The sequence below is a fragment of the Bufo bufo genome, chromosome 3 (genome assembly GCF_905171765.1).
Source record: "Bufo bufo chromosome 3, aBufBuf1.1, whole genome shotgun sequence".
Lineage (NCBI taxonomy): Eukaryota > Metazoa > Chordata > Amphibia > Anura > Bufonidae > Bufo > Bufo bufo.
Genome location: NC_053391.1, coordinates 602,136,595 through 602,160,169, shown reverse-complemented (window position 1 = coordinate 602,160,169; position 23,575 = coordinate 602,136,595). Strand labels below are relative to the sequence as shown.

Genomic DNA, 23,575 nt, shown 5'->3' with positions numbered 1-23,575 from the left:
GTTAGTGTGCATGAGGCCTAAGTGTGCTTTTGATAAGGGAATCTGCGACCAGGAAAGTCACTGTTAAACCAGACACAATGTATTGTAGGTTTAGGCTTCGTTCACATCACAGTTCAGCCTTTCCGTTCTCCTGCTCCGTTTAGGACAGAGAAGGCACATAACTGAGCCAAACGGAGCCCTTAGGACCCCATAGACTATAATGGGGTCCGTTATGTTTCCGCCCAGAAGATGATTTTGAAGCGGAGACAAAAGTCCTGCATGCACAACTTTTGTCTCCGTTCCAAAATCATCTTCTGTGCGGAAACATAATGGACCCCATTATAGTCTATGGGGTCCTTAGGCTCCGTTCGGTTCAGTGATGTGCCTTCTCCGTCCTTTCCATTCTCCTGCTCCGACGGAAAGGCTGAACGGTGATGTGAACGAAGCCTTAGCTCAACTTAGCAGTCTGTTTCTTTTTCCTTTTTCCTCCTGCAGTAAGGGATAATGGTAGGGTTGGAGGATTTTATGAAGGGTTAAAAATTAAAAAAATGGATAATGTTGCAGTAATCGTATTGTACTTTATTTATTTAAAAATGTAATTAAGAAAAAAAGCAATCTGCTGCTTAAATATGGAGAAATTGTAATTTTAATCCATATAAAAAATGTTAAAAGGGTTTTCCAGGATTTTTTAGATGATGACCTATCCTCTGCCAGTGCCTTCTCAAACAGCTGAACGGCGGGAGTCCTGGGTGTCGGACCCCCTCTGATCAGAGGATAGGTCATCAGTAAGAAAATCTCAGAAAACCCCTTTAAGTGCCCCACAGGCGGGCCCAAACCACTCTATGCAGCCGTGCTTCTCCTGCTTCCTCTGCCAGACCCTCCTTCACCTTCTTGATTGACAGGACCAGGCGAGATGGCTATGCAGGAACCTTATCCTGTCAATCAAGGAGAAGGATGGGCTGGCAGAGAAAACTAGAGAAGCAAGGGTGCACTGAGTGACTCCCCCCGCCATTCACTTAACTTTTTCTCCAGAATTAATCAACAGATCGCTAAGTGAAAGGTATCATTACATTCAGATGAGCTAGCGCTACAAGACAGTGTCCCTTTACAGACTTCCTTTAATTTCTATTAATGACATACGGGTAAATAATAAAGCTACTTTACAGTATATTTATTTCTCACATGGGCCATTCCTAAATGTATAGTTATTCACTGTGATGCTATTCAATTAACCATGTTCAGATATCGCCACATAGTGGTGTTAATGCTAACTACATGCCTGGGACAATGGCACGTCACCTTTGTGCCAGTTCTGAGTCACTGTTTGTGCTTCACTAATATCCCACAATGTTGGATTACTGATACATTAGTGCATCGCTGCTGTCTAGGAATAATATCCAGCCACTAAGATGCAAATGAGACTGGTGCCTGTTAATTATTCACAAACAGCGCATCAATGAAGGAGACAAATAGTTCCTGAGGACTCGTTTATGTAGTCCCAACCAAGATTTTTTATGTTCCCTTCTGCACGGAACAGATCCCAATAGAAGAAAGAAACACTTTCCCAAGAAGATCTTTTCTCTCTTGTGAAATGTTTACAATGGGAACATAGAAAGAGTTATACCTTATAGTGAGCATGGACTCACTTCTCTCTACCCTGTTACCTAAAGTCCTCTAATTCACTTAAAGGGATGTTCTGGTTTTGCAATTTCCAGCATCAATTGAGAGGAAAAAACACACATTATCACTTTCTAATAGGAGTACATGATCAATACTTGACGTGTTAACCCTTTTTCGAGTCTGTGTGAAATAAAGCTATCCTCCTGCCCATTATGGTTCTATAACATCTGGTGGGAGGTCAAATAGCCTTTCCAGCAGACTCCCGTACCCATGCCTCTAGGTATCTATACTCCGAAACACGTTGCTTTATAGAGGTATGAATAAAAGAAGTTTCTGGTTTCTGACAGTTGTGGCCATTGTTGGGCCAAGTGATGTCCACACACAGGTAGAGAAGACATTGTTTTGCCCACATTTCTTCTCCTTGCAGATCATATTTTTTTACAGGCTAGTTTTCTGTCGCTCATTGTGAATGATAGCCCAACAGAAATAGCACAAAGTTGCCCATACACTGTCCCGCTATGTTATGTGTATGGGACATGCCCAATTCTTTGTTCACACAGGAGATAAGCTACTGCTAGGAGCATGTGGCAGCAGCTTACTGTCTTCTCTCCATTGAAAACACAGGCATGCTCAACCATACATATGCCTGCATATGGAGTTCTTAGGCCAACAGCTAGTGAAGGTCTATGGACAACTTTAGAGTGAATACTCTCCAGGTAGCAAATACATAACTCTCAAGAGTCCCTCTTTTGGAAGGACAGTCCCTCTTTTTGACCCAAGTCCCTCTGTCCCTCTTTGCACCATAAATGTCCCTCTTTTTGGTCTGAGGTATAGTTTTGCATTACTACAGTTATAATATTGATCCAGAATAGGTTTCCCTGGTTCCTATCTATATATTAAAGCCCCCTTACATATTATTCCCTTATTTGATCAAATTTTGATTTTAGAAATCTTTATATTCAGATAATTTTTGCGCTATTGTGTAAAAAAAAAAGCTATTGAAGTATATAAATATGCAGGAAAAGTGGACCTTTCACATAATAAACCATAAATGTCCCTCTTTGACCGTCCAAAAAGTAAATTGCGAAGCATTTACATCCTGAAAAGCAAAAGAATAATTATTATAACCAACTAACAGATGTATCCCACCTACCGGTCCATCTGAACTGTAGCTGAGATAGTTAATCTGACCAGCCTTCTCCATCAGGTAGAGATTCACCCAGCTATGGAATCCAGATATCTTTCCTTTGTGGATTTCACCTGCATACAGAATACACTGATGACCCAACATTGTTAATTCCTAATTAACAATTAACTGATTGTGGGAACAGTGAAATCTCAATCAAACAAAATTTAATTAATGCCCCCCCCCCCCTTTCCCCAAAGTAGGAAAATTGTGGCTTTCTTGCCCAAGCTAGCAAAACTTATGTCCTTAAAGGGGTTTTCTCATCTCAGACAATGGGGGCATATCGCTAGAATATGCCCCCATTGTCTTATAGGTGTGGGTCCCACCGCTGGGACCTGCAGCTATATCGAGAATGGAGCTCCGAAAGTGAAGGAGAGCACACTGTGCATGCGCAGCCGCTCTCCATTCATTTCTATGGGGCCGCCGAAAATAGCCGAGCGCCGTCTGCCCCATAGAAATGAATGGGAGCATGGGCCGCGCATGTGCGGCACGCTCCCATTCACTTCTATGGGAGAGGCGGGGATTAGCACTTGGTGGTGGACGGACCCCGGGAAATCTGGGGTCCTCCAGCCACAGCGCTCCCCACTCCATTCTCGATATATGTGCGGGTCCCAGCGATGGTACCCGCACCTATCAGACAATGGGGGCATATCCTATCCATATGCCCCCATTGTCTAAGATGGGAATACCCCTTTAAAGGCTGTTTGACATGGGTCAATGATCAGGGCAATTATTGGGAAGGAGCTATCCAAGGAATGCTCCTCCCAAATAATTGCCATGTGTAAAGGTGCCATCGATCACCCAATAAAAGAGCAAAAGCATTGCTGATGCACATACCAAAATCGTCACTTCTGGTCAGCAGATTGTGCTGTGTAAACAGGGATTCTCTATGGGGGCAAGATATGGCAGCAGCAATTGCATGTCCCCATACAGATGAGATGATTGTTGCATGTAACTGTAGCTCGCCTCTCACCTCCTCTGATGAGCAGATCCTGTCTGCCTGTATAAAGGGGCCTTTACAATAGCTACTCTCAATATCTACACTTCATCCACATCTCAACTTTCTACCCAGTTTCACTCAGAGGCTGATTAACAAACTTTCCTAATCTGGTAATTCTCTTGATATCTTTTGTTCTTATTGAGTTTCAATGTGCTTAGAACATTTATCTCACCACTGAAGACATGTTCAAAGCCTGAGGAGTCCAAGGAACCTTTTGAGCGTGTGTATAGTCCAAACCACATTTCCCGCAGGTCAGTCTCAAAGCCTTCAACTGATGTGTAATAACCTGTTAATCAAAATGGTATGTCAGAGGTTCCACAAAATGAGTCTGTATTGTCATCGTTATTCCATGACATATCACTAGTGGCACCAAGAGACATGTTTACGCCCAAAACATGGAAAGAACAAAAAACAAAAAGGAATCTAGAACACTGGTGTTTCAGGTGTTAACATTAACAAGACATGATGCTTTGTTTCTAAAAATAAGCATACAGTAAATGAAAAGTAGACAGTTTTGACCACATTTACTAAAGTTTTTGCACCAGTTTTTTGTCTAAAAAATGCAGTTTCAGACATTCTTATTTTTTTAGTTGCGTTTACTACTGAAATTGCACCTGTCTTGGAAGCTTTTTGCTCCTTGTTTGACTATTTTGATTAGTTTTCTAACTTTTGAGACTTTTTTCCGACCTATTTACATGGATGCACCTGGATTTGTTGCAAAAACTGTCTAATTTCTACTCCACCCCAGGGCTGGCATTGTTTTCTTTGTTTTCAGCGGTGAAGTGCGACTTTTTTTGCAGTAAAAGTCACACTTTCCTGGAGACATGTGACTTTTATCCACAAAGATGCAACTTTTTTTTATGCGCAAATAAATTAGACCAGTCTAAGTGAATATGAACATGTCTAACTGAAAAACAACCACCAGAGGTAGGACTAATAGCAATACGCTGAGTCTAATTCATCAAAGGCTGTCCGACTTTTAATAAATACTCAGAAGAAAAAAATGACAAATTAAATACGCCTGTCTAATTTTATAGCCAAAAACAGGCGAGCTTGATAAATGTGGCCCATTGTGTGGACAGAGCTTTCTAAAATACTGGTCACTCCCTCCGTGACCAGCATCCGTTGCCTAATGAATGGTCACAATAGATAGTTTAACAAGACAAAAACACAGAAATGAAGTGGCAATTCTGGAGGAGCTGCTCAGCCCCTGACACTGTAGCGTGTCTTTTTATTGGAGGAGCAGCCCCACCGCATGTGGACCGCAATAATCGACTAACCCCAGCAAAATATGCATACAATGGAGGATGTCGACGCGGTCCACATGCACCACAAGAGCAAACTACACAGAATGTAGCAAATAAACATATGAAACACAGAGAGGAAATGCACCAAACAGAAATGCTACTGACTATACTGGGAAGTCATAAATGCAGGTATTAAAAGCTGAGACTTTCGCCAACATGTTCCAAGTCAGGAAAATATCGGAGCCCATCAATGCACCACGTCACGGTCACTCAGCATGGCAGAGGGTCCTAGCCGCTGCTCTAACTATGGTGTGAACACGGTCTGGGGGTGATATAATTCAGCTCACAGCCAAGCTTCCACACAAAGGCCCAGCATGAATACTGTGGTAGTACAATGTGAATGAGGCCAGACTGTGAGCCACACCTATGCCAGACCATGTGATGGAGGTTACCAGGTGCAACAGAGTGTCCAAACACACCCAAATCTAATAAGACAAAAGCACAGAAATGAAGTGGCAATTCTGGAGGAGCTGCTCAGCCCCTGACACTGTAGCGTGTCTTTTTATTGGAGGAGCAGCCCCACCGCATGTGGACCGCAATAATCGACTAACCCCAGCAAAATATGCATACAATGGAGCATTTCTTGTTGGTGCATTTCCTCTCTGTGTTTCATATGTTTATTTGCTACATTCTGTGTAGTTTGCTCTTGTGGTGCATGTGGACCGCGTCGACATCCTCCATTGTATGCATATTTTGCTGGGGTTAGTCAATTATTGCGGTCCACATGCGGTGGGGCTGCTCCTCCAATAAAAAGACACTCTACAGTGTCAGGGGCTGAGCAGCTCCTCCAGAATTGCCACTTCATTTCTGTGCTTTTGTCTTGTTAGATTTGAGTGTGTTTGGACACTCTGTTGCACCTGGTAACCTCCATCACATGGTCTGGTATAGGTGTGGCTCACAGCCTGGCCTCATTCACATTGTACTACCACAGTATTCATGCTAGGCCTTTGTGTGGAAGCTTGGCTGTGAGCTGAATTATATCACCCCCAGACCATGTTCACACCATAGTTAGAGCAGCGGCTAGGACCCTCTGCCATGCTGAGTGACCGTGACGTGGTGCAGTGATGGGCTCCGATATTTTCCTGATTTGGAACATGTTGGCGAAAGTCTCAGCTTTTAATACCTGCATTTATGACTTCCCAGTATAGTCAGTAGCATTTCTTGTTGGTGCATTTCCTCTCTGTGTTTCATACAATAGATAGTTTACCTGAGTTTACCCATAATAAAAATACATTTAAATGTGTTAGGGCTCATCCACACAAACTTATTTTTTGCCCGTGTCTGTTCCATTTTTTTTTTTTGCTGCCCATATGCGAAACCATTAATTTCAATAGGGCCACAAAAAAAATGGATATGTCCACATGTCCGTTCTGCAAAAAAAATAGAACATGTCCTATTCTTGTCCATTTTGGGTAAAAAGGACAGGCATTGTTACAATGGATCCGCAAAAAAAAACTGATGTAACACGGACATCACACGGATGACCTCCGTTTTTTTTTTGTTGCATATTCGTGTTTTGCAGACTGCAAAATACATACGGTCGTAGACAGAAGGGGGTCAGCAGACACTTGGTCCCCCAGTTGATCAGCTGTTTGAAGGGTAAAAGCTGCGATACCTAACACAACTGTTAATAAATGAAGAGGCTGCTGCGCTCAATACATGACCCTTTCAAACAGCTGAACATCCAGTTTGCAGAGAGTATTGGAATTCCATTTCAGCAATTTTCTAACTAGCCTTCAATAAAATGTGCTACCATTTTGCTATCGAGTGTGTGAAAGGCCGCTTTCACTCAGTCAGTGTTTGGTCAGTGATTTCCATCAGTGATTGACCTCATGCACACGACCGTTGTTTGGGTCCATATCCGAGCCGCCGTTTTTGGGGCTCGGATGCGGACCCATTCACTTTAAAGGGGCCGCAAAAGATGCGGACAGCACACACATAACACAGCCGTTTTTCATTGTAGTGTGAATGCACCTTTTCTCCTAACTTTTGAGAGGACAGACAAGGCCGTTTGCAGGTGGGCGAATCACATAAGATTGTCCACAAGTGTAATGAGAAAGTGAAGAAACTAAAGCAAACTCTGCATGGGGTATATAATACACTCCTCAACATCATTGCACAAGGAGAAAGGCTGAAGAAGAAAAATCAGTCCAGAATGAGGTTGTGCTAGTACATGAGAGCTAGTGAAGAAAGCAACATCCTGACCACACAGACTTCACATACAGCATGTATTACAGCTGGAATAATGGTCCTAAGAATAACACAATTCAGGCAGACATGGACAAGGTGAACTACAACAGAAGACATATGTGTCACACTTATCCTTCAAGTAACACTTGGTGTTCTACAATTGAAGCAAAGTCTTGGTATACCTTTTGAGATTAAGAAGCTGGAAAGATTTTTCATGATAGTAGTTTGGAATATTTCATCTATAAAGGCATTCTGTTCTTGGATCTCTCCATTGGTGACAGATTCCACAGTCCCTGTGTTCTTGATATAGTTGTCCAGTAAGGCGATGAGTCTCTTGAAGGTCGGACGGATGAATAGTTTGGCTTCATTGACGTAGTCGAAAAGCCTAAGGGTGGGAATTAAGATGGTGAAGCAATGTTCAATCACATTTATACTCATTCTGTCGAATGACTTTTACAGATACTGTATGTCCATCCTTACCTTTTGTCTTTGCTCAACATATCCTGAGATGAGTGAAAATACATGAATGATGTAAAGGTTGAAGGAATGAACATTGTCATATGAATTGCAGCCTATAGGTTTTCCAAGCATGTTGCAATAATGTATTGAATGTGTATCATGAAAAAATTGAGTTCTTAACGAAATTCATGGACAGTTATAGAGGTTTTCCAACATTTTAATACTGATGACCTATCCTTTGGATAACAGAGTCCAATAGGTCGGCACTGCAGGTTTGTGGTGCTCGCGTCCTAGGATTTGCATCCCACAGAACAAGCACAGAAAGGATCGGCACTCACTGAATTTGTCTGCAAATTTCACATTTATTGCCACATAATCCTGTGATGCGTTTCGACACTCGCAGGTGTCTTTATCAAACAGCAATACACACATTACAAAAACCACCATTAAATAGCCCAACCCTTCATTAAGGTGTGCGCATCACATGATCGTGAGGTCATAAGACACACATCCTAAAAACAGGTGTAGACACACAATTTAAACAAATATTCATTTAAACAAATAAATCTCAGCTTGGATATGATCTTCTCCTGCTCGTATTCACAAGATGCCGCATAATATCGCATCACTTCACCTATAGAGAAGCATGTAAAAACATAACCATCATGGAAACCCATCCATATTTTCATACAAATATTAGTAGCAGCTCAATTCGATCATTTTAAATCGCAAGAATCAAGTGCAAAAATGAAAAAAGCTAAAGAAAACTTTATTGAAAAAAACTGAAGAAAAAAAACATTTATAAAATAAAATAAAAATCCTTTCATAAAAAACTGTTTAGTTCATAGTCATGGTTTAGACCCATAGGTTCCAGAGTTTGGAGCTTCCTGAATTGCTATGCTCGGCTCGGCTCGTAGCGGTACTCGGCCGAATACCACGTGTGCTCGTCGCATTGCTCGAGTCTCCGCCCCGCACGTTTGGCGCCTCCTGAAGCATCCAATCAGCGTTCAGGTAAGTATTTCCCTCCAGTGTAAAGCCATAGCCATGTTACCGATAAGCCTTACACTGGTTGGCTGGCCGGAACACGTGGTACTAGTTTATATAGGAGCCGACGTCCCACGCTCGGATCATTCAGCGTCAGGGAGAGCCGACAGTAGGCAGGGACATATAGCGGTTTGCTGAAATTACAGTGATTGAATTCCCAAAAAGCTCTTGGAAGACAAACAGTCCTCTTCAGGACTAAAGTGTGTGTTTGACAGCAGTGCAGCATTTATTTATTTTTTAACAAGGGTTAAATTCAGCAGTATTAGGGACTGGCGTCTGCAGGAAGAGACAGATAATGCAGGGCTGGAAAATCGCTGTGTTCAGTACCAAAAAGCTTTCAAAAGAAAGAAACATTACATATCAGTGAGATCTACAGTACACCTTCAGAAAGCAGTGTGTTTAGCAGAAATTCTAAAACGGGGCTTATTCACTAGAGTGTGCCTGCTAGTGAGATACACACCGCTCCATCATTGAAATGTATTTTTCTGGGGAAATTAACCTAATTTGTGCCACATCTGTGTGCGCGCTCAATCCACAAACGTTATATACAGTATTCCAGCCTAGAATAATTTCTATTTGGGACAAATTTCACTAGTTTGGGTGACTTCTGTGCGTGAATTTAGGCCACAACCATATATACAGTTAGTCACCAGAGAATTCTTTCTATTTGGGACAAAAATCCCTAGTTTGGGTTTCATCTGTGAGTGAATTTAGACCGCAACCATATATACAGTAATTCAGCAGAGAATTCTTTCTATTTGGGACAAAATCCCTAGTTTGGGTTTCATCTGTGCGTGAATTTAGGCCGCAACCATATATACAGTAATTCAGCATAGATTTATTTCTATTTGGGACAAATTTCACTAGTTTGGGTGACTTCTGTGCGTGAATTTAGTCCGCAACTATATATACAGTTAGTCACCAGAGAATTATTTCTATTTGTGACAAATTTCACTACTTTCGGTCAGAACTGTGCGTGAATTTAGGCCACAACCATATATACAGTTATTCACCAGAGAATTCTTTATATTTGGGACAAAAATCCCTAGTTTGGGTTTCATCTGTGTGTGAATTTAGGCCACAACCGTTATAAACAGTAATTCAGCATAGATTTATTTCTATTTGGGACAAATTTCACTAGTTTTGGTCACACCTGTGCGTGAATTTAGTCCGCAACTATATAAACAGTTAGTCAACAGAGAATTATTTCTATTTGTGACAAATTTCACTGGTTTGGGTGACTTCTGTGCGTGAATTTAGACTATAACCATATATAGAGTAATTCAGCAGAGAATTCTTTCTATTTGGGACAAAAATCCTTAGTTTGGGTTTCATCTGTGCGTGAATTTAGGCCGCAACCGTTATATACAGTAATTCAGCATAGATTTATTTCTATTTGTGACAAGTTTCACTACTTTTAGTCACATCTGTTCGTGAATTTAGGCCGCAACCATATATACAGTTAGTCACCAGAGAATTATTTCTATTTGTGACAAGTTTCACTGGTTTTGGTCACATCTGTGCGTGAATTTAGGCCGCAACCATTATATACAATAATTCATCAGAGAATTATTTATATTTGTGACAAATTTCACTGGTTTAGGACACATCTGTGTCTGCATTTAGTCTGCAACCATTTTTACAATAATCCAGCAGAGAAGAAATTTTGCTGGTGGCAAATTTACAAAGTTGTTCAACATCTATACAATAAAACTTTTAATATGAAGAAGGCGAGCACTAAGGGACGGGGAAGTGGGCGCGTTGCTGACGGTTCAGGCAGAGGCTGTGGCCCTGGGCGCAATGAAACTGTGCCAGTGTCACGGTAGGTAAGATAAGGGAAGGAAACGGAACACGACAAGGCAAACAAAACAACTGACCAAAATGCTAGGGAACAAAGGGGTCACCTCCTAGAAAGGCCTAATGTCCCGAAATCTCGATGGTAGATATGCACATGCCCACGTACCTAAGACTATAACACACTGAACCAAACACTCAACTGTAGGGAAGAGGGAAAGAGACACCCAGCTCCTTCAACAACCGAAGGAGCTAGCGTCCCCCTAGAGGCCTAGTAAAAACAGACACGGAAGGAAAAAGGGAAAAGGACTTATCTAGAGATGTGTTGGAGCAGACGGTCCACCAAGCTTCCAGAGCTCACACAAGGCAGAAATATAACCCGCATAGGCTATAGGGAGAGGGAGGAATAAATAGCCTCACCAATTACCTAAAGAACAACACCTGGGAGGAGGTGGGATTCAGTTCAAACCCACAACAAAACAAACTGACAGATCTCCTCAGAACACCCACAGGGCAGGGCGTGACAGCCAGCTGCCGGTGAAACTGGAAAAAAGATAAAAAACACTGTACCCAGTTTCATTTCACAGTTAACTTGGCATCGCAGGACAACACTGTCCAAGTCGGACCAGTGTGACCAGGTGGTCGGTTGGATGACAAAAGATTATTCTTCCACCCCTTTTTCCACCAAGACCAGTCTCATTAGCAAAGAGTCTGGTCCACAGAATCCTCATCCTCCTTCCTCCCACCATGTAGAGTCAGGAGTTGGACAAACCGTTGATATAAGTTATAAGGGCGGACATATCTGCACATGGCACAGTTTTAAGCAAGGATGCAATGTAATACCGGTTTACCACAAATACGTACAACAGGTGTAAACAGATGGCCTCATTACTTGGGCAGCAGTTATGAACATGGCAGATCCTTTTTCAGAGAACCTTTATGGAAGCACACTGGCTCGCTGCAGCTCTGTACAGTGTCAGACTGTCCTATAAGATTACCAGAGGAACCTCTGGTGGGCCCAGGCTCTGAAGAACTCGTCATTAGGGTTTATTTCTTTAAATTGAAAACTATTAGACTTTATCGATGATATACGGCTTGTATTTGATGCATTTTTCATGCACCCATAGACTGTGTATGAGTGGGAGTTACCTAGTTTTGCAGCTAGGTGGAGCTGGCACATTCTCTTCCTCTCTAAGAGGAAGCTACTAGTCAGACTGGAGTTAGCTCGAATGGAGGGAATTCCTAAGGGCTGTATTACACCAACAGATTATCTGACAGATTTTCTGACCAATCATTGGTCAGATGGCCTATTACACACGCAGATCTTTTGTTATACTCACCAACTATTGGTCTGATTAGACAGATATTGGTCAGATATTCTGTTGGTGTAATACGACCCTAAGGGAGCAGTATAGGTCAGAGTCACAGGGAATCTCCCTGCCCTGTGCATCACAAAGCAGCAAACCTGCCAGCACTTAAGGGGAATAGAGTTACTTAAAGCAGCAGAGAGTTCAGCAACCATAAAGAAGACTGTAAAGTATTTGCCAGAGACGTTAACTGCCTACTCTCAGGTTACAGACATCCCTGCACGTGGTGGGAGCAAACCTCTGGTCTCTCAACATAGCCAAAGAAGGCATCCCTGTTAACAGACTGTATTCCATTGTGGATGCTCCAGAGCTATTACATAGCCAAAGTGAAGAAGGTCATTTACACCCTTTGGTCGGTTTAGAAGGCTTGTACAGATTGCAAGAAAGGGACTCATCCCTCCATCTCTCAAACACAGTCTTGGGAATTGTATATGCCAACTGTGGAAAGTGCATTTGATGTACACCGCGCCTCTGTGATGTATCCATTGACTGCTGCAGTAAAGTTCAGTGAGGTTGTTAAAAGTAACTTGGTGTCATCATTGCTTCCTGCACTACTACTGAACTGAAAAGTGCTGGTATCACTACAACCGGCACTCTGCCTTGCACTGTAAAACCCTTAACACCAAGGGCACCTCCACTGTCATCAGACAGGAGGACCCCAAAATCAGAGTGTGCCCTGTAGGAGGGAACCAGTGCGCCCTTCCCATCACTCCCGACTCAGCTTCAGAAAAGTAGGTACTACTACTACATCCATCCGGCCACTCACCCACACTCACCCTCGGGCACAGTTGCTGCATAGAGATACAGCAGTATCCTATTTTGATGATTGAATTTTTAGTTTTACATATCAATATCAATATTTAAACAAAACCAATAAAATCCTGCAGTTTTTGCAATGGTCATTAGACCTAATAGTAGGCCCCACTTCTTGGTCTGTTCAGATCACTTTATTGCAGTTACCTGCTGTGACACAGTGAAGGGTATGGTCTGGGAGGACAGATATTTTCCTTCCAGTGTGTGCTGCTGGGCTGATTTGCAGCCATGTGGGACTGGACTGGATTTTAAATGCTGGTCCGGGTTTTGACAACACCTAGCTGCCTTTAAAAGACAGCTGGGCTCAGCACCAAGTTGTCTCTGTTTTGGGATCTGAGGCATGGTGCCGTGCTAAAGGGCTGAAAGCTGCATGCTGGGAAACAGGCCCCCTAAAGCCTGCTGTGGACTGCTGGGGGTAAAACGGCCAACAAGGTGATATTTTTGTTCTGTGGACTTTGCATTGTGTGAACTAACACCAAGACTGTACAGAGTCATTTTACTTTTGCCTTATGTGTGAATAAACACTGAAGTTTTGCTTTACAAACTTGTTTTCGCCTCTGTACTGCGTCCGCTTACCCTGCCTACCAGAGCAAATCCCCACACTGCTTATCAGTCATTCTAATCCTGCCTATAATGATATCACCTCTGTGTGTAGATAAGACAGGATCCACCATTCACAATAGGTGATTGTCACAGCTTATCTACGCTTTCCTTGTACAATGTCCTCTTGACAGGTCACAGAGGATGCCTAGAAAACTATCCCATAGAAGTCAATGAGGTCTCCTCCTGACCATTGTGTTTATTGCCCATTCGGCTGCGTAAAGCAATTTTTTTTAATGCTTTGTAAATGCTGTTAAGAACAGCTCAGGGAAAATGGCAGCCCCAATAATCATGTTCAGGAACTTGAATAAAGAAAATCTGCAATCATAAAATAAAAACAGATTAGGAAAAAAAGGATATGTGTGGCGTGATAACATTTTGGGTGACACATTTCCTTTATTTTAGTACTATAACTAAGCCAGTACCTCATCTGCAGACAGCTGTCATCAGTGCAGGGCATGGAGAACTGGCTTAAAGGGGTTGTCTCACTTCAGCAAATAGCATTTATCAGGTAGAGAAAGTTAATTCAAAGCACTTACTAATGTATTGTGATTGTCCATATTGCTTCCTTTGCTGTCTGGGAAAAAAGGATATGCAAACTACTTCCCTTTCCAAAAAGAAAAGAAAGCTAAGCCTTTTATACCACCAGATGTAATCAAGCTATCTTTTAAGTCAATGTTCCACTACAACTGTATCTCATCTCGAGACGGCTGTTTTGAGGTGATTGCCCCTTATCACTGCAGAGCGGAGAGAACTGGCATAACTGGTGAGAGGCCTAGGTCAGGTTCTGGGGCGTACTGTTAGATGCTTTCTGTTCTTTTTGGAAAGAGAACTAATTTGCATACCTCTTACCCAGAGAAGCATTGCATGGCCTATAAGACTCCTTGTGCCTATTAGACGCTTTACCCAAAGAGAAATAGTACCCCCTGTTTTTTTCAGAATAAAAGATAATAATTGCCCTCAACCAGCAAGAGGTATTGGTCTGTTGTTTCTCAAGATCCAATTTGGCTATTACTTTGCATGAACAAACTCATTGTCCTTCATTTCTCAAGATCCAATATGGCTATTACTTACACCATACCTCCCAACCGTCCCGGATCTGGTGGGACAGTCTTGGGGGAGGTATGTCCAGCTCTCAGGCAGCTGTCTCTGCTTCCATAGAAAGCAGAGACAGTTGCCTGTAATGATGAAGCAGAGAGCTGTTCACGTCGCCTCTCTGCATGATCATTCCTCCCCCTTGCCTGGGCTCCACACTGCAGGTCTGGGCAGGGGGCGGGGGCGGCCGCCAGCTCTATGTATCCTGCTGCTGGGGAACGAGGTGAGTATGTGGAGTTTATTATTATTTTTTACTTCCTGCAATGGGGCACAATCTTGGGCATATTACTGTGAGGGGGCACAATCCTGAGCATATTACTGTGAGTGAGGGGGTACTATCCTGAGCATATTACTGTGAGGGGGCACAATCCTGGGCATATTATGGTGAAGACACACTATCCTGAGCATATTACTGTGATGGGGCACAATCCTGGGCATATTACTGTGAGGGGCACATATCTGGGCATATTACTGTGAGGGGGCATATATTAGGGCACATAACTGGGTATATTACAGTGAGGGGGCATATATTTGGGCATAACTACTGTGAGGCGGCACATGTCTGGGCATAACTATTGTGAGGGGGCATAATCCTGGGCATAACTACTGTGAGGGCACATATCTGGACATAACTACTGTGAGGGGCACATATCTGGGCATAGCTACTGTGAGGGGGCACATAGGGGACTAGGTGGATTAGGTGTTTAGTCATGTTTTGGGCGGAGTTAGAGGCGTGGCCTAGTGCTGAAATAATTTGCCATGTCCCTCTTCCTTCTTTTCAAAAGTTGGGAGGTATGCTTACACTTTGCGTCAATCAGCTTATTCATGTCATCATTTTTATTACATTTCATTACTGGGAATTTGTATTAGAAAACCCAGAATACCATTATTCATCCTAACTACAATATCATGCATAGCTGAAGGTTTTAGCTGTATCATCACATCGGTATCTATTTCACAGTTGATTTATTTGACTTGCTCTAGAATATTAGAACATACGATGCTTTCATATTGGCTAGCTTGAATGAGACAGGTGCGCTGTGCATGCCATGTCTTGATAGAAAACAGCATAAAACAAAGATAATGCCAAGAAATAATGCATATGTATAATACAGACACTAGAACGCCACTGTGTTCTCAGCTTACTTTTGGCTAGAAAAGTCGGTTCCTGTGCCAGCCTGGGAACTGGATACCTTGTGCTGCAGGTTCAGGGTAATGTCGCCACTGCCAGCCTTGTTTACGTCACCCGCATACAGCTGTTCAGACAGTTTCTGGATCTCATCATTACTTGCAGCAAACTGGGATCCTGTCACCCAAGGGATAAACGTGTTATTGACACTCTGTTCCCAAAGTAAAGAGGACCTCTCACCTCTCCTGACATGGCAGGCTTAGTAACCACTTGCACTCCCCATGCAATACCAATTCTGGAGCATCTATTCGTATCACCCTGTGTTGTGCTATTTCTCTGCTAGTCATTGCTAGCAGTCTGTAATAAAGGTCCATGTGGGTGTTACCAGTTTGGGGTGAGCCTGTGTAGTCCCACACTGTCTTATCAGAGCTGCTAATGTCAGGCGTTACAGGCACACACACCCTACTGATAACACCCAGCTGGACCTTTGGGCCCCTTTCACACGAGTGAGTATTCCGCGCGGGTGCAATGCGTGATGCGAACGCATTGCGCCCGCATGGAATCCGGACCCATTCATTTCAATGGGGCTGTGTACATGTGCCTTGGTTTTCACTCATCACTTGTGCATTGCGGGAAAATCTCAGCATGTTCTATATTTGTGATTTTCACGCAACGCTGGCCCCGTAGAAGTGAATGGGGCTGCGCGAAAAACGCATCGCATCTGCAAGCAAGTGTTTTTCACGGATGGTTGCTAAGAGATGTTGTTTGTATACCTTCCGTTTTTTATCATGAGCGTGCAAAACGCATTAAATCGCATTGCACCCGCGCGATAAAAACTGAACAACTGAACGTGATCGCCGACAAAACTGAATGACTTTGTTTGCAAAATGGCGCATTTTTCACTGAACGCATTCGTAACGCATCCGGACCTAATCCGCACACGCTCCTCTGCAAGGGGCCTTACTGCCGACTGCTGCCAATTTATGCATTCATACAGAATAACAGAGAAATGGCACAACATAGCATCATAAGGATAGATGCTCCAGAATTGTTACTACATGGGGGGTGCACAGACATGTCAGGAGAGGTGACAGGTCCTCTTTAATCTCCAAACTCACACAACAGAATATCTGCTTGAGCCAATTTGAAATTGCATTCTGGCATCAGTATTACGGACACAATACCCAGAACTTTCTTGGTTCTTCAGAATCGATCTTAGATCACCATACAGACAATACCAAGTTAAGTACTGGATAATTGAGAAATGTATCTCTTGTTAAAAGTAAGTGGCCATACACATTGGACACCAGTAGGTTGATCATCTGGTGGGCAATCATCTCACAGACACAGGCTTTCCCCTTTTTATTCCATGTAGGTTGTCACAGTCGTTCAAACTGGCCATACATGACACCATGTGATGGATGAATGATCTTTCCGGCAGCATTCTTTCAAAGAAAGTTCACAATTTGATCTTTCTTTGAACAAAAGATCTACTGGATGAAAATTTTAAACACAGACGATTTCTTTTCAGACAACAATGGCCTATCATCGATTGTATAATTTATTATAAAATTTTACTCAACGAACAATCGTTTTGGTTGAATTCGTCAGTTTTGATCAACTTTAGACTAATGTGTAAGGGTACCTTAACCCCTTAGGGACACATGACGTACCGGTACGGCATGTTTCCCGAGTCCTTAAGGACCCATGACGTACCGGTACGTCATGTGTTGTTCCGATCACCGCCGCCCGCGGGCGGTGATTGGAACAAGGTGCCTGCTCAAATCATTCAGCAGGCACCTTGGCTAAATGCGCGGGGGGTCCCATGACCCCCCCGTGTCGGCGATCGCCGCAAACCGCAGGTCGATTCAGACCTGCGGTTTGCGGCTTTCACCTGGTGCGGCGGCGGTGCCATCGGGTCCCCATGGGGCTGTGGGGGGGGACCCGATGGCATGGAAGGCAGCGCGATGCCTTCCTGAGGCATCTGCACTGCCTTCCGGTGAAGAGCCTGTGAGATCCAGCCCCCTGGATCTCACAGGCCCCGGAAGCTGTATGAGTAATACCAGGGCCGGCGCCACCAGTAAGGCGACTTAGGCAGTCGCCTAGGGCGCCATCTAGCAGGGGGCACCCTTTTGCGGTGTAAAAAAAAAAAAAGTTGGTAATATAAGTTCGGGCGGCCGGCCAGCGGCGCCCGTCATGCTGCCCCTCCTGAGCGCTTGCCGCTCTAAAGAATCTCCGGCTCAGTGCTGCGCAGCCTGCTGTGTCTGCCCTGTGCTACTGCTGTTGTTAATGTAGCGTGGCCGAGCTCTGTCCGGTCCGCGGTACAGGAGCTTTTGTTTCCTGTACCCGGCCGGACTGACAGGAAGTGCTCACTTAGTGTGCACTTCCTGTCAGTCCGGCCGGGTAGTGGGTACAAGAAACAAATGCTCCTGTACCGCGGACCGGACAGAGCTCGGCCACGCTACACTAGAGGTGACAAGGGAGGAGGGAGGAGGGAGGAGGGGGGGGGTGTAAAATGACAGTGACAAGGGGGGGTGCAAAATGACAGTGACAAGGGGGGGGTGCAAAATGACAGTGACAAGGGGGGGGTGCAAAATGACAGTGACAAGGGGGGGGGGTGTAAAATGAGAGTGACAAGGGGGGGGAGTGTAAAATGAGAGTGACAAGGGGGGGTGTAAAATGACAGTGACAAGGGGGGGGGTGCAAAATGAGAGTGACAAGGGGGGGGGAGTGTAAAATGAGAGTGACAAGGGGGGGGTGCAAAATGAGAGTGACAAGGGGGGGGTGCAAAATGATAGTGACAAGAGGGGGTGCAAAATGATAGTGACAAGGGGGGGTGCAAAATGAGAGTGACAAGGGGGGGGAGTGTAAAATGAGAGTGACAAGGGGGGGGGTGCAAAATGATAGTGACAAGGGGGGGGGTAAAATGACAGTGACAAGGGGGGGGGGTAAAATGACAGTGACAAGGGGGGGTGCAAAATGAGAGTGACAAGGGGGGGAGTGTAAAATTAGAGTGACAAGGGGGGGGGGGTGCAAAATGATAGTGACAAGGGGGGGTGAAAATGAGAGTGACAAGGGGGGGGTGTAAAATGAGAGTGACAAGGGGGGGTAAAATGACAGTGACAAGGGTGGGGTGTAAAATGACAGTAACAAGGGGGGGTGTAAAATGAGAGTGACAAGGGGGGGTGCAAAATGAGAGTGACAAGGGGGGGTGTAAAATGAGAGTGACAAGGGGGGGTAAAATGAGAGTGACAAGGGAGGGGGGGGTGCAAAATGAGAGTGACAAGGGGGGGGGTGCAAAATGAGAGTGACAAGGGGGGGGTAAAATGAGAGTGACAAGGGGGGGGGGGGTGCAAAATGAGAGTGACAAGGGGGGGGGGGTAAAATGAGAGTGACAAGGGGGGGGTAAAATGAGAATGACAAGGGAGGAGGGGGGGTGTAAAATGAGAGTGACAAGGGGGGGTAGAATGAGAGTGACAAGGGAGGGGGGTAGAATGAGAGTGACAAGGAGGGGGGGGGGGGAGTGACAAATAGGGGGGGGGGGAGTGACAAGGGAGGGGGGGAGAAGAGAGTGACAAGGGAGGGAGGGGGGGAGAAGAGAGTGACAAGGGAGGGAGGGGGGAGAAGAGAGTGACAAGGGGGGGGAGAAGAGAGTGACGAGGGAGGGAGGGGGGGGGGAGTGACAAGGGAGGAGGGGGGAGAAGAGAGTGACAAGGGAGTCCCCAGAGCCAGACTGCAGCCAGAGACAGATCATCTTATTGTCCTGGTGGTAAGTAGACAATGCAATATGTTTATTATGTAATTGTTTAGTTATTAATACTACATTGGAAACTAATTTACCTCACATTTAGGGTCCATTCACACATCCGTGTGTGTTTTGCGGATCCACAAAACACGGACAGCGGCAATGTGCGTTCCACATTTTGCGGACCGCACATTGCCGGCACTAAGAGAATATGCCTGTTCTTGTCCGCTATTGCGGACAAGAATAGGACATGTTCTATTTTTTTCAGGATCGGAATTGCGGATCCAGGTCCGCAATTCCGTTCTGCAAAAAGGGACAGCTACAAGAAGCTAGATTAACCGTAAGGGAAACATAGCAGTTCTTTTAATTTAAAAGCTGAGAAAGGGGTGGAACATATGTGATGTCATGATATGGGCAGATCATCTGATAAGGGGGGGGGGGGGCGGCAATTTTTATCTTGCCTAGGGCGGCAAAAATCCTTGCACCGGCCCTGAGTAATACACACAGTATTACTCATACAGCCAATGCATTCCAATACAGAAGTATTGGAATGCATTGTAAAGGAATATACCCCCCAAAGTTCAAGTCCCAAAGTGGGACAAAAAATAAAGTTTTCCCCAAAAGAATTAAAAGTTTCAAGTAAAAATAAACAAAAACATCATTTTCCCCAAATAAAATTAATAAAAATTGGTAAAAAATAGGAGGGGGGGGGGAGTATACATATTAGGTATCGCTGCGTCCGTATCAACCGGCTCTATAAACAGATCACATGACCTAACCCCTCAGATGAACACCGTAAAAAATAAAAAATAAAAACTGTGCTAAATAAACCATTATTTTGTCACCTTACATCACAAAAAGTACAACAGCAAGCGATCAAAAAGGCGTTTGCCCACCAAAATAGTACTAATCTAACCGTTACCTCATCCCGCAAAAAAAGAGCCCCTACCTAAGATAATCGCCCAAAAAATAAAAAAACTATGGCTCAGAATATGGAGACACTAAAACATGATTTTTTTTTTTTTGAAAAAAGCTGTTATTGTGTAAAACTTACATAAATAAATAAAAAGTATACATATTTGGTATCGCTGCGTTCATATCGACCGGCTCTATAAAAATATCACATGACCTAATCTCTCAGATGAACACCGTAATAAATAAAAAAAATAAAATCTGTGTTAAATAAACCATTTTTTGTCACCTTACATCACAAAAAGTGTAATAGCAAGCGATCAAAAAGTCATATGCACCCCAAAATAGTGCCAATCAAACCTTCCTCTCATCCCGCAAAAAATGAGACCCTACCTAAGATAATCGCCCAAAAACTGAAAAAACTATGGATCTCAGAATATGGAGACACTAAAACATGATTTTTTTTTGTTTCAAAAATTATATTATTGTGTAAAACTTACATAAATAAAAAAAAAGTATACATATTAGGTATCGCCGCATCCGTATCGATCGGCTCTATAAAAATATCACATGATCTAACCTGTAAGATGAATGTTGTAAATAACAAAAAATAAAAACGTTGCCAAAACAGCTATTTCTTGTTATCTTGCCTCACAAAAAGTGTAATATAGAGCAACCAAAAATCATATGTACCCTAAACTAGTACCAACAAAACTGCCACCCTATCCCGTAGTTTCTAAAATGGGGTCACTTTTATGGAGTTTCTACTCTAGGGGTGCATCAGGGGGGCTTCAAATGTGACATGGTGTCAAAAAAAACAGTCCAGCAAAACCTGCCTTCCAAAAACCGTATGGCATTCCTTTTCTTCTGCGCCCTGCCGTGTGCCCGTACAGCTGTTTACGACCACATATGGGGTGTTTCTGTAAACTACAGAATCAGGGCCATAAATATTGAGTTTTGTTTGGCTGTTAACTCTTGCTTTGTTACTGGGAAAAATTGATTAAAATGGAAAATTTGCCCAAAAATTTAAATTCTGAAATTTCATCTACATTTGCCAATAACTCTCGTGGAACACCTAAAGGGTTAACGACGTTTGTAAAATCTGTTTTGAATACCTTGAGGGGGGTAGTTTCTTAGATGGGGTCACTTTTATGGAGTTTCTACTCTAAGGGTGCATCAGGGGGGCTTCAAATGGGAAATGGTGGCAAAAAAACCAGTCCAGCAAAACCTGCCTTCCAAAAACCGTATGGCATTCCTTTCCTTCTGCGCCCTGCCATGTGCCCGTAAAGCGGTTTACGACCACATATGGGGTGTTTCTGTAAACTACAGAATCAGGGCCATAAATATTGAGTTTGGTTTGGCTGTTAACCCTTGCTTTGTAACCGGAAAAAAATTATTAAAATGGAAAATCTGCCAGAAAAGTGAAATTTTGAAATTGTATTTCTATTTTCCATGAATTCTTGTGGAACACCTAAAGGGTTAACAAAGTTTGTAAAATCAGTTTTGAATACCTTGAGGGGTGTAGTTTCTAGAATGGGGTCACTTTTGGGTGGTTTCTATTATGTAAGCCTTGCAAAGTGACTTCAGACCTGAACTAGTCCCTAAAAATTGGGTTTTTGAACATTTCTGAAAAATTTCAAGATTTGCTTTTAAACTTCTAAGCCTTGTAACATCCCCAAAAAATAAAATATCATTCCCAAAATGATCCAAACATGAAGTAGACATATGGGGAATGTAAAGTAATAACTATTTTTGGAGGTATTACTATGTATTATAGAAGTAGAGAAATTGAAACTTTGAAATTTGCAATTTTTTAAAAATTTTTGGTAAATTTGGTATTTTTTATAAATAAAAATGAATTTTTTTACTTAATTTTACCAGTGTCATGAAGTACAAAATGTGACGAAAAAACTATCTCAGAATGGCCTGGATAAGTCAAAGCGTTTTAAAGTTATCAGCACTTAAAGTGACACTGGTCAGATTTGCAAAAAATTGCCTGGTCCTTAAGGTGAAATAGGGCTGAGTCCTTAAGGGGTTAAAGGGCATCTGTCTGCAGATTTGTACCTATGAAACTGTTACATGTGCACTTTGCACCTAAAGGCATCTGTGTTAGTCCTATGTTCATATGTGCCCACATTACTGAAAAAAATTATGTTTTACTATATGCAAATGAGCCTCTAGGAGCCTCTGATCTCTCTGAGACTCCAGGTGTAATGGCAACGCCCCCATTGCTCCTAGAAGCTCATTTGCATATATTAAAACATCACTTTTCTCAGCAATGCGGACACATATGAACATGGGATCAACAGAGATGCCTTCAGCAGCCAAGCACACATGCAGCCGGTCAACCAGTTTCATAAGTACAAATCTGCTGACAGATGCCCTTTAAGAACATGAACAACTACATATTACAGACCTGATTTAATCTGAGACTTGCAAAGCTCTGCAGTATTTACCGTGCATGGCTTACACCAGACAAAGCATCAAGCTTTACATTAGAGCTAACATCTAAGCAGAAATACTTGACTGTTAAAATGAAAATTGTAAATGTAGATATTATAAAATAGCTAAAAGTCAATCAAATATCTAGCTATTCTAGACAACCACGAAAAGAAGAAATAGTGATATAGCAGATTTCTCACTTGATTTCGTCAGCTTAGCGCCATAAATTACGTATGGTAACAGCCACAGCAGAATAAATGTGTTCTTCATGGTGTAGGCTCTGCAACTGAAATCCTTCAGACTTCTCTGTAACCATGTCTTTTATAGACCTCTTGTCTCAGTGACCTCATGGGGCCGGCACATAAATGAAACTAACCCTGTGTGTCCCAAAAGTTTTGCATATTAATGCCAAAGTAGACAAAAATTTAGTATTCTAGTAAAACCCATGAAAAACAGGGAAATCTGTTGTCCACTATTTCACAAGATTCACTAGGCGGTAGCATAATGAGACATGAAGGAAGTGATTCTCTATAGTTTCTGTGTTACTTAATGTGAAGAAGATTTGCTATCAAAAGCCTGGGTGTTTTAACTTTTGCCACAAAGGGTTTCAGAACAGTTTTTGCATTTTTGACACACACAAATAAAATCTAACTTACAAAACTATAGTCACCAGTTAATTCACTGGCAATGCACAGTTCAAGGATACCATTTGCTTACATAGGGCACCCTCTTCTCTTTAGTAGAAAAAAGATCCCCTAACATCTGATTGCAAAGGGGTGATAATAAAATAAGTAAGGGTACTTTCACATTTGGGCAGAGGATTTCAGCAGGCAGTTCCGTCGATCCAGCAATCCGGACGCAAACGGATGTGCAGTAGCCAGGTACGGGGGAAT

At 43.1% G+C, this 23,575-nt stretch overlaps 1 protein-coding gene across 1 annotated transcript in view; it reads right to left on the bottom strand.

Annotated features, from left to right (window-relative positions):
- Window positions 1-23,036, bottom strand: part of LOC120996184 (poly(U)-specific endoribonuclease-D-like) — a 32,424-nt gene extending 9,388 nt beyond the window's left edge. Inside the window, exons 1-5 of the mRNA XM_040425944.1 lie at window positions 22,883-23,036; window positions 15,601-15,760; window positions 7,465-7,667; window positions 3,958-4,071; window positions 2,753-2,859 (exon numbers count right to left, since the gene is read on the bottom strand). Coding sequence (XP_040281878.1) covers window positions 2,753-2,859; window positions 3,958-4,071; window positions 7,465-7,667; window positions 15,601-15,760; window positions 22,883-22,952 — 654 coding nt within the window. The 5' untranslated portion in view covers window positions 22,953-23,036. The remainder of the gene's footprint in view (window positions 1-2,752; window positions 2,860-3,957; window positions 4,072-7,464; window positions 7,668-15,600; window positions 15,761-22,882) is intronic.
- Window positions 23,037-23,575: the final 539 nt, after the last annotated feature.